The sequence below is a fragment of the Suncus etruscus genome, chromosome 4 (assembly GCF_024139225.1).
Source record: "Suncus etruscus isolate mSunEtr1 chromosome 4, mSunEtr1.pri.cur, whole genome shotgun sequence".
NCBI lineage: Eukaryota > Metazoa > Chordata > Mammalia > Eulipotyphla > Soricidae > Suncus > Suncus etruscus.
In genome coordinates, this window is record NC_064851.1 from 58233113 (window position 1) to 58245228 (window position 12116).

The 12116-nt window shown below is 40.7% G+C and overlaps 1 protein-coding gene across 1 annotated transcript in view; it reads right to left on the reverse strand.

Moving 5' to 3' along the window:
• MDN1 (midasin AAA ATPase 1) overlaps positions 1-12116 on the reverse strand; it is a 169043-nt gene that overhangs the window by 60140 nt on the left and 96787 nt on the right. The window contains exons 52-59 of the mRNA XM_049772304.1: positions 10654-10766; positions 9971-10104; positions 7046-7203; positions 6559-6679; positions 5801-6011; positions 5259-5487; positions 4427-4553; positions 3093-3260 (exon numbers count right to left, since the gene is read on the reverse strand). Coding sequence (XP_049628261.1) covers positions 3093-3260; positions 4427-4553; positions 5259-5487; positions 5801-6011; positions 6559-6679; positions 7046-7203; positions 9971-10104; positions 10654-10766 — 1261 coding nt within the window. The remainder of the gene's footprint in view (positions 1-3092; positions 3261-4426; positions 4554-5258; positions 5488-5800; positions 6012-6558; positions 6680-7045; positions 7204-9970; positions 10105-10653; positions 10767-12116) is intronic.

Here is a 12116-nt window from a genome sequence, read left to right on the forward strand (position 1 = left end):
AGTAACCCCTGAGCGTAAAACGGGTGTGGCCCAAAAACCAAAAAAAAAAAAAAAAAAAAAAAAAAAAAGAAAGATAATCCCCAGGAAGAATCAACAGTCACGACATCATTACGGGGCCAGAGACATAGTACAGTGGTAGTAGGGCATTTGCCTGGCATGCAACAGATCAGGACAGACGGTGGTTTGAATCCTGACATCCCATATGGTCCCCCATGTCCGACAAGAGATTTCTGAATGTAGAGCCAGGAATAACCCCTGACCGCTGCCAGGTGTGACCAAAATAAATAAAAAAATAAAAAGGACAACTTTACAGCGAGACTCCCAGAGCTAAAGACTGCATACAAACAAATCCTGCATGCCCAAAGAGTACCAGCTAAAAGAGACCAGAACAAAGGCATCCCAATACACATCCTAGTCGAATCCCATAGATAGGGATAGAATACTGAAAGCAACAAGATCAAAAATGGAAATTACTTTCAAAGGAGCATTCTAAGCATTTACAGCAGACCTGTCACAAGAAACCCTCAAGGCCAGAAGGAGGGTGGGATATAGTGACAAAACAACAAGATGAATGCTTCGCCTAGAATACTACAGCCAGCCAGATTCACTTTCAGGTTTGAAGGAAGTATACACAGCTTCACAGATAAACAACAGCTCAGGAACTTTACAGACTCAAAACCAACCTTAAAAGAAAAGCTGAAAGGTCTAATTTAAGACAAGACAGACCTACAAACACACCAAACTTCTACACAAAGATGACACTAAATCCTATGACAATTATCTCTCTCAATGTCAATGGAATTGACACCTATTAAGAGACACAGAGTGAAAAAATGGATCAAATAGTCGAATCCAACATTCTGCTGCCCATAAGAAACACATCTGAATAGTCAGAACAAACAGACTCAAAATCAAAGGCTGGGGGCCCGGAGAAATAGCACAGCGGCATTTGCCTAGCAAGCAGCTGATCCAGGATCTAAAGTGGTTGGTTCGAATCCCGGTGTCCCATAAGGTCCCCCGTGCCTGCCAGGAGCTATTTCTTAGCAGACAGCCAGGAGTAACCCCTGAGCACAGCCGGGTGTGCCCCCCCCCAAAAAAAAAATCAAAGGCTGGAGGAAAATCAAAGCAAGCATCTCCCTTAAAAAAGCTGTAATATGGGGCCAGAGCGGTGGTGCAAGTGGTTGGGCATTTGCCTTACATGTGCTAACGTAAGATGGATCGCGGTTTGATCCCCCCAGCATCCCATATGGTCCCTCAAGCCAGGAGCAATTTCTGAGCACATAGCCAGGAGTAACTCCTGAGCGTCACTAGGTGTGGCCAAAAAAAAAAAAAAAGGAAAGTCAAGAAGGAAGGAAGGAAGGAAGGAAGGAAGGAAGGAAGGAAGGAAGGAGGGAGGGAGGGAGGGAGGGAGGGGGGGGGGGGGGGGGAGGGAGGGAGGGAGGGAGGGAGGGAGGGAGGGAGGGAGGGAGGGAGGGAGGGAGGGAGGAAGGAAGGAAGGAAGGAAGGAAGGAAGGAAGGAAGGAAGGAAGGAAGGAAGGAAGGAAGGAAGGAAGGAAGGAAGGAAGGAAGGAAGGAAGGAAGGAAGGAAGGAAGGAAGGAAGGAAGGAAGGAAGGAAGGAAGGAAGGAAGGAAGGAAGGAAGAAAGAAAGAAAGAAAGAAAGAAAGAAAGAAAGAAAGAAAGAAAGAAAGAAAGAAAGAAAGAAAGAAAGAAAGAAAGAAAGAAAGAAAGAAAGAAAGAAAGAAAGAAAGAAGAAAGAGGGGCCGGGCGGTGGCGCTAAAGGTAAGGTGCCTGCCTTGCCTGCGCTAGCCTCGGACGGACCCCGGTTCGATCCCCCGGCGTCCCATATGGTCCCCCAAGCCAGGAGCGACTTCTGAGCGCATAGCCAGGAGTAACCCCTGAGCGTCACCGGGTGTGGCCCAAAAACCAAAAAAAAAAAAAGAAAGGAAGGAAGGAAGGAAGGAAGGAAGGAAGGAAGGAAGGAAGGAAGGAAGGAAGGAAGGAAGGAAGGAAGGAAGGAAGGAAGGAAGGAAGGAAGGAAGGAAGGAAGGAAGGAAGGAAGGAAGGAAGGAAGGAAGGAAGAAAGAAAGAAAGAAAGAAAGAAAGAAAGAAAGAAAGAAAGAAAGAAAGAAAGAAAGAAAGAAAGAAAGAAAGAAAGAAAGAAAGAAAGAAAGAAGAAAGAAGAAAGAAGAGAGAGAAAGAAAGAAACAGAAAGAAAGAAAGGAGAGAAAGAAAGAAAAGAAAGAGAGAGAAAGAAAGAGAGAAAGAGAGAAAGAGAGAGAGAAAGAGAGAAAGAGAAAGAGAGAAAGAGAGAAAGAGAGAAAGAGAGAAAGAAAGAAAGAAAGAAAGAAAGAAAGAAAGAAAGAAAGAAAGAAAGAAAGAAAGAAAGAAAGAAAGAAAGAAAGAAAGAAAGAAAGAAAGAAAGAAAGAAAGAAAGAAAGAAAGAAAGAAAGAAAGAAAGAAAGAAAGAAAGAAAGAAAGAAAGAAAGAAAGAAAGAAAGAAAATTAGAGTGGCCATATTGATATCAAATGACAGAAACTTTAGACTCAGTGTTCAGGGGTTACTCCTGGCTCTGTGCTCAAAAATCGCTCCTGGTAGGCACAAGCGACCATATGGGATGCCAGGATTCGAACCACCATCCTTCCTGGATCGGCTGTGTGCAAGGCAAACACCCTACCGCCGTGCTATCTTACTGACCCCTGAAGCATGTTATTTCTAATGAACTCTACTTTATAAACACATTCTATATGGATAAAATATTTTATATGTGAAAATTTAAAGATGGTGCCAAAGATGAAAACCACAACCTCAGTTGTAAAGTAAGTACTCTACAAATCACTAAGCTACATTCATAGCCTCATAAATTATTTTAATTAGAAAAGTGATTAAAGACTAATTAAAGGAAACTTTTTAAACTTTAAGAATTTCCTGGGGCTATCTTTCTTGAAGGTGCATTTAACATACACAGGGAAATGAAGTATTGCGATCACTTGTTTTGTCACTGCTCCAGTTTAGGAATCCATGTTTATAGTTAGGTTGTTGAAACTGTTTCCCCATCACCACGACACTCTGATGAATTAAGCCCCATCATACCTTCAAGGTTGAGTCTAAATGGGGCCTGGGCACATCCTGCTGCATGCCAGCCAAAGGTTTCCATGTGAGCCAGTATTCTAGGTCTGTGGTGACAGTGCTGCTCCAGAAAGTCCCAAATGTTGAAGTGAATAGCTCAGACCACAAAGAGACAGTTGCCTCAGGAGGCACCTAGAAATAGAACACTGGGTAAGAGTATGTTTAAGGAATAGTCCATATAGAAAGCCAAGAACCTTCTGTTTTAGAAGACCCATCTAAAATTACTATGGGTTAAAACCGTTATTTCCAATATTCCTGGAAATTTTTTTCTTTTCTTCACTATCTTGGTTAATCTACTTATTTAGCCCATTTATGTAGTATAAAACTAAGATGAAAGGTTGGAGAGATATTACAGCTAAGTAGGACACTTGCCTTGATGCAGACAAACTATGGTTGATAACTAACATTATCTATGGTCTCCCAAGCCAACCAGGAGTAATTCCTGAGTGAAGAGCCAGGAGTAGTATCTCCTGAGCATTCTGTGTGTGGTACCTTAACATCAACAACAACAAAAAAAGCCAACATGAGAACAGCCTTCCTAAGACTTGCTGACAAAATAGAAATAGTTCATGTAAGTATGTTGGCAAAATTAATAAATGACAGTTATTTAAAATTTAAGGTTGTGCTAATGGTTTACTAATATTCACATTCACTAGTTTTCTTAGGGGAAAGAGTTAAAATATTCACAAAACTTAGTTCTGAGCAAAGAGAAAATAGTAATAGGCAAATAATTAAGTCTTATTTAACTAAAAGTCAAGTGAATACAAAGATTATATGATATAGAATAAACCAGGTAATTGCTATGGACTATTCAAAAATACCTTTGGAAGTAATTAAGATACAATTGGATGGAGTTTATAGCATGAAATTTTGATTAAGTAAAAGTTTTCGAGCAGGGGCCGCAGCAATATCACAATGGGTAGGACATTTGCCTTGCACACAACCAACTCAAGTTCAATCCCCGGCATCCCATAAGATTTTGAACCTATCATGAGTAACCCCTGAAAGAGAGCTGCTGGGTGTGGCCCCAAAACAAGAACAACAAAAAGTGTTCAAGCCATCTGCCATTAAAATAAGTAACCTGGACTAAAGAGAGTACAAAGGGTTCAAGGCACTTTCTTTGCATGCAAGTCTATCCAGGTTCAATACCTGGCATTCCACATAGTTCCCATTGCATCACCAGGAATAATTCCTGAGTGCAGAGCTAGGAATATTCCTTGAACATTACTGGGTGTGGAGCCTCCCCATTCAGATCATAACATAAATAGGTCTATTTTCTTCTTTGATTTGTTTTTTACCTTCTGGTGATGCTGTAATGACCAAAGCACTCGAAGATCTTGAGGTGAAATTGATGTGTGTTTAAGACAAAATGTGATGTAATGTTTTATCTCTTCATCAGTATGGAGCTCTTGGTTTTTAATGTACCTACCCCAAAATAAAAGAGAAATGATGTATTGTGAGGCTGCTCAATGAAGAGCTATAAAGTTGTTACAAAGAGAGCAAGCAAGAGAGTAAAGGGGTTAAAGAGGCTTGTTTTGCATTCACCAATGGTCAGATCAGTCATTCTTGGGCACCATCTATCAGGAGTGTGGAGTGTATGGGGCCACATCTGGTGTTACTCAGGAGCTATTGGTTCTGTCTCAAAAGAGACTCCTGGGGCCAGAGAAATAGCATGGAGGCAGTGCGTTTGCCTTGCATGCAGAAGGACGGTAGTTCGATTCCTGGCATCCCATATGGTCCCCTGAGCCTGCCAGGAGTGATTTCTGAGCAGAGTCAGGAGTAACTCCTGAGCATGACCAGGTGTGACCCCAAAACCAAAAAAAATAAAAAAGAGACTCCTGACTGTACTTGGGGGGAGCAGCACATATGTTCCACAAAACATTAAAGAAATGGCCATGTAAAAGAATGCATATTTTAATATGAACAGATAATTCTGCCTTACTTAACCTGTTTAGACTGGGAGGGGGAATAGGGGGTGGAGGAAGAAGTTTGAGAAGTTTTAGCTTTTTAATCAGTTGGCCATCTACAGTCACACACCTTAACATGAGTCTATGTTTCACATGTGGATGCAAAATAGAATGGAACAAATAAGTCAGTTTCCCAAGAAAAAGAAGCGAATGAACAGCCTACCCTTTCAGACAAGCCTGTGTCATAAAATCAACCATCACTTTGTACTGCCAGAGCATCGCCAAGTACTCCATTGCAGGCCACAGCTGAACGGTCCGGGTAAGCTGAATTAAGGAGGTAAAATCTGGCTGGGACAGGGAGGAAGCTTCACTGGACTTTTCCAGAAAGCCAAGAGAAATTCCTCTGGCTTTTAACTCTAAACATTGAGCATTCACAAGATTCTTCAATTCATCTGGACAAAAAAGATGTGGTATTATAACACCAGTAACTCTACAGGCTTCAGGTTGCAAACACCTAGTTCTGCAACTGTGAACATGAGTTCAGCTTAATTCAAATTAATTTCTTGACTACTAAGGAGATGATATTAACAATTGCATGATACTAATGAAAATATTAACCAACCACCACATGTCTTTCAGCCCCAAAACTTTTATTGGAAAACCCATATCTCCCTATTGCCTGTCCCCTCCCCTCCAAAAATCAATAAAACCCCAGGACTAACTACAAATGGTAGAGCTTCTGCCAGCTTGTCAAATGTCTATTACCTGGGTTAATATCTTCCATTATATTAGCTCTGATCACCCATCCCCAGGCCTGTAGAAGACTTCTCTTTAAAGTCCATTCAGAAGCAATCAATTGGAGACGCCTGATGTCTTCCCGCCATCTGCTCTCCCCAAAGGCAGGCAATCGCCCCTGGACCACCAGGGCTTTATCAAGAACTTTCAGTTGTGAAAAGCAATCCATCATCAGCTTGTCCTGCAAAAACCCCAACAGAGTTACTGCAGGGAAGAGTGATTCTGCTTAATGACCTATAGCTCCCTAACCCCCTTAGAAAACACTGAAGGGTTTCCTTCAGACTCCTATATAACTAGGGTCACTTACCCTTGTTGCTCTCAGGAGACTTCATAATAATGGGTTAAATTTTCACCTAGTCTTCATAATCTCAAGAATACATAAAATGCTAACACATAACAAGTCAATTAGTATTTCCTATGTGTCACTAGACACATTTCAAAAAAAAGATGCATTAGTTTACGGGTAAATGATTCCAGAAGAGGGCCTGGAGTGATAGCACAGAGTGGAGGGTATTGCTTTGCAAATGGCTGGCTTAGGTTCAATCCCTGGCGTCCTATATAGTCTCTTGAGCATTCCAGGAGTGATTTCTGAGTAGTCAGGATTAACCCCTGAGCACTGCTGGATGTAGCCCAGAAAACAAAATACATGTACACATGCACACATGCATTATATTCCAGAAAAATGCTAAGTAATTTCTTTAGATTTACTACACACTTCTGAGATGTACCTTAAAGGGAAATGGTTGTCCCAAGAACTTCTGCAACTTCTTTATACCAGTGAAGCCACCAGTTGGAGTCCCCAAGCAATTCTGAATACGTTCTGAGACACTCTGAACCTTATTAAAGTATCTTTAAAAGAGAAAGAGACATAATTGAGTAAATAAAGGGGGAAATGCTAAATATTAACTATGCCATTTGCATCTTTATTCCCCATTAAGCCAAAAGAATAAAGTATAATGGAGACCGAGAAATAGGAAAATGGGTAGGGTGCTTGCCTTGCACATAGTCAACCCATTGTCAATCCCAGGCATCCCATATAGTTCTCAGATCAAAAATAGGAATACCCCTGAGCATTGCTGGTTGTGACCATAACTCCCAAAACAAGAATTAAACAAAGCAAAGCAAAATCAACATTTTTTCAGTTTATTACTTAGTTCTTAGGAGAATTGGCAATACTGTGAATTCTGATAGTATTACTCTGAATATGAATCTTACTTGTTTTCATGGCTCATCAAGAGTTGAGGAATACGGTGAACCAAATGCTTTAAAACCCAGTGCCAGTGAAGAGCAAGCAGGCTCAGGCCCTGAATATCCACTTTGACTGAGTCGGCCACAACCCAAAACCGGTCCCGCCACCGCAATGAACATAAGATCTAAAAAGAAAGGAAATCCAGACTGACCAAAACCATTTCCCAGTAAGACACACAAAATACAATACAAATACAAATCAGTACTCAATTCCCATTCATGAGAAGTCTAATGTTCTACCTTTTGAGTTTTTAGAACATGAAGAGAGAGAAAATATTAGGGATAGAGATAACAGTACAGCGGTGATTGCTCTGCACATGGCTGACCTGGGTTTAATCCCCACACAACATATGATAACCTGAGCTCTGATAGGAGTGATTCCTGAGCACAGAGCTAAGTGTAAGTTTTGAGCATTAGGAAGTATAGCTCCAAAATCAATATTCTTAAAGAATGAATAAATGAAAAGAATAAAAAGTTCATCTAAATTCCAATGCTTGATGGATTTTAGTTTGACAAGTCACGTGCAGTAAATAATGCAAGCAATTCTTGGTCAGGTTGTGACATGTTATCAAAAAATTTCATTATCTAATGAAAGGATATTAAAATTACCCTTTCTTTTCCTACCTCATAATTTTGAGACCATTTCTTTACACATTTCTTTTCTGCTTTTAGTTTTGAGCCCAGCTGCATTCAGGATTTACTCCTGGCTCTGCACTCAGGTACCTAGTTCCAAGCAGGAATTTAGGGACCAAACAGGGTGCTAGAAATCGAGCCCAGGTTGGCTACACTAAATAGAAAAGCATTCTATAAGAACCCAGAAATTTTATAGTGCCTTCCACCCTGAACATTTGTCATGGAAACTTAACATTGACCTCTCAATTGATTGGACATTGACCATCCAACCCCAAACCCTGGATCTCAATCTTAGAACTGGCAGAATTTCCTGCACCAGCACCAGGAATCAAACTCCCCAGGGAGATCCTAATACTGCTCTGGCATCAACTTATTCCAGGGCAGGTTCATGACACCCTAATAATGAGGAAACAGGGGCTGGAGCAGTCATGCTAGAGGTAAGGCTTGCAAGCGCTAGCCTAGGAAGGACCACACTTGGATTCCCCGGCATTCCATATGGTCCCCACAAGCCAGGAGCGATTTTCTGAGCACATAGCCAGGAGTAACCTGAGCGTCAATGGGTGCCCCCCCCCCCCAATGAGGAAACAGCAACAACTGAATCTAGGGCAGGTTGCCCTACCTTACCACCTAAGGGTGAGATGAAATCCTAGAATCTGTGCAAAAACCAAGATCTCTAATTATAGAAGACTGACTATTGCAACTGAACAAAACTTTCCCTGGGACCATAAAGAAAGACCTTGGGGTTGGACAACCAACATGCTCAGAGCCTGTAGTTGATCTTTTGATAGTATACTTCATGGATGGAGACACCCAGTATCTCTTAGGCCAAGGGAATTTCCTTTCTAATTTCCCCCAACGTCTACTGCATCTATGCAAAGGGGGGGAAAAAAAACTTGCCACATTTGTCCCCCCTTTTTTGTTTTCTTCCTTTAACTTTATTTATATCTTCTAGATGGGCTTCCACCTTTTTTATAGAACCTTAGAACTTGAATTATTTTGTTCTACCTCATATTTCTATGTCTTCCTACAAACTGAGAAAAGAAAAAAAGTGAATGGGAGGGATGGGAGCCAAGTGGTCTCAGGAGCATTGGGGAGGGAGGGGGAGTCAGATCTAAATACCCAAGCCAAAGTCAATGACAATAGAATCAAGAGACCCAAACTATAACAAGCTAACGCAAAATGGAACTAATCCAGGGGCTAAGGGTGGAGGTATGGAATGCATGCAGGGAACTATGATGGAGAAAGGTCAACACTGGTGGTGGGAATGACCCTAATTCACTGTCATTATATGCCTGAAACACAACTGTGCAAGACTTGTAATTCACAATGGTCTCAATAAAATTTTAAAAGAAAAGAAGAAAAGCATCCTAACAACTGCACTATTTCTTCAGAACCCCCATATAAATTTCTTTTGATTTTTAAGCTAAACATGACAGTGCTCAGGGAACACACAGAGTTGAGAATTAAACCTGTATTTTCCACCAACAAAACACACACTCAACTCTCTCTCTTTGACTCCAGCTACTGTATTTATTGATGGATGCCCATAGGAAGTAAACAAGGTCAGATAGGAACCTTGGTGAAAAGAACAATTATTTTAAGTTTCATAATATAGATGCCAGGCAGCATGTCAGAACATGCAAAATTTTATACTTTAGGGGCCGGGCGGTGGTGCTAGAGGTAAGGTGTCTGCCTTGCCTGTGCTAGCCTTGGACGGACAGCGGTTCGATCCCCCAGTGTCCCATATGGTCCCCCAAGCCAGGAGCAACTTCTGAGCGCATAGCCAGGAGGAACCCCTGAGCATTACCGGGTGTGGCCCCCCCCCCCCAAAAAAAAAAAAAACCCTTTATACTTTAAATAACTGTAGTTTATTATGTAAATGTAAGCTAAATAATATGTAGATATTTAAAATTAGAAAAATTAAATTAAATTAAAATTAGGGGGCAGGAGAGATTGCACAGCAGTAGAACGTTTTTCTTAACGCGGCCAAAATAGCATGGAACCAGGTTCATCACCGGCATCCCGTATGTCCCCTGAGCCTGCCAGGAGCAATTTCTGAGCACAGAGCCAGGAGTAACTCCTGAGCACCATTGGGTGTGACCCAAAAACCAAATAAATAAATAAAATTAGGAATGGGACAGAACAAAAAGATCAGCATTTAATCAAGACATTCCCACCACATCCTGCCATTCTAACCTGGTAAGAACAATAATGCATGTGTATACATACGTTTCAAATAAAGCCAGTATTTTTCCTCACCTCATGGAGGCTAGCATCTGATACCATCTCCTGGGATGACTGTGCCCAGAGTAGGATGAGGGCATCACAAAGTTCAAAGAAAGCTGCGAGATTGACCACAACTTCATGAGGAAGGCTCTGGTAACTGTCTGGATCTTGCGTTCATATAAATAAGAACATGATATCAAATTTATGTTAATCTCTAGACCTTTTATAAACCAGATGTAACCTGTATGAGCAGACATTTTTAAAATTTTATACTTCCATTTAATTTAAAAATAAAAAAATTTTTGGATGGGGGCACTCCCTGCAATACTCAGGGGTTACTTCTATTACTGCCCGTTCTCCCAGGCACTGCTGCAACAGCCCCTGAAAACCACCAAGCATACTTAAGCAAAGGAATATGAGTGTGTAATTTTTTAGTCAACAGACTTAAGGGTTTCCAGCTGTGACTTTGCTACTTGCTAGAGGTGTTAACCCTGAGTTCAGGATGCCATCCATTGTTCATTCAGAACTAGAGTGGCTCCTATGATCACTCTAAAAAGCACACAACACATAAAAGCAATTATCAGTCATGACTACATAATAGAATGTTTAAAATCAAAAGGGATCAGCAAAACAGAAGCAGCTAAGTTCTTTATGCTGTTGTTATAACTATGCAACTATATTTATAAGGAATAAAAATAAATGGTCATGTATTTTACCTCTGTGAAAGTCAAAGGACAGTCTCAAAACACTATTTAACTTTTTTCCACCAACAGAAATCAAATTTGCTTCCATAAAAATCCGTTTTTCCCGGTCAAGATATATAATTGTCCTGAAATGAGATTTCATAAAATAAGTAGTTCTTGGGTAACAATGCCTTTCAGTCATTTCCTCTAGCTGCCTGATCCCAAGTTGCCTTGGACATCTACACTCTTAACTTGCTGTCAGTTCCTGCCTCTGCTAACTCTGCACTACAGGGATGGAGCTGAGAGAGATGCTGACAAAGCTGGGGATAAGAAGAGCTTTGTGGAGAATGGCCAGGCCATCAGCTGCGGCTATCATGATCAGATAAACCATAGAGACTCCTGAAACTGGCCTGAAAATGTCTTGGGGAGGTTAGAGGGAGAATCACTGAGAGTGGTTATAAGGGGCTTCCATTTAGAAGGTTCCGGTAGTCATATGCATGAAATAATATTGTAAAAAGGCATCAAGACCATATGTATTATTATAAGTACCTTTTAAAAACATATTTGGTCTTTATAACTCAAATATAAAATTAAAAAAAATATTATTTGGTGTTGATGATGTGGCTCAGTGTAGAAAATATGCCTTATATGTGCGAGGCCTTGCATTTAATCCCAGGCACTGAAAAAAATTATACTATATTATACTGTTGGCCAATTAAAAAGTGACTCATACTCACTATATTAAAGTAAAAAAGGCTGTGAAGATAGCTCAATACGCTGAGCACATGCTCTGTGCACAAGAAATCCAGATTGGATCTCTTGCATGGTTCTCTTAGTGCCCAGAGTGATCCCCAAGCACTGAGCCAGAAAACACTGGGCACCACCAATTATGGTCCCCAATCTGGAAATAATAAATAAATAAATAAAAATTACTTATTAATGGGGCCGGAGAGATAGCACAGTGGTAAGAAGTTTGCCTTGCATGCAGAAGGAATGGTGGTTCAAATCCTGGCATCCCATATGGTCCCCCGAGCCCGCCAGGTGTGATAAAAAAAAAAAGATTATTTATTAATAATCACCAGAAAGAAAGTACAGCAGGTAGGGCTTTTTGCCTCGCATATGGCTGACCCAGGTTCAAGCCCTGGCATCTCATATTGTCCCTTGAGCCTGCCAGGAGTAATCCCTGTGGCCAAAATCCAAAAAAAATAAAAAAATTAATAAGTAAATAAGTAAATAAATAAATAAATAAAATAAAGAGCAAAGTAAAGTGCACGCTGAAGTATGTATGCAGGCACTCCATGTTTCTAACCAGTGTTAGACGATGGAGACACAGGTGGCAAAGGAAATTACAAGTGATAACCATCAGAGAAAATGGAAGGTGCAAAAAGAAAAGTTACATAACATCCTATAAAAAAGAGTTAACATAAATCTTTTTTTAAATTAGTGCTAAGTGCTACTGCATCTCTTTAATTATTCTAGAAAATTCTAAGGTTTTA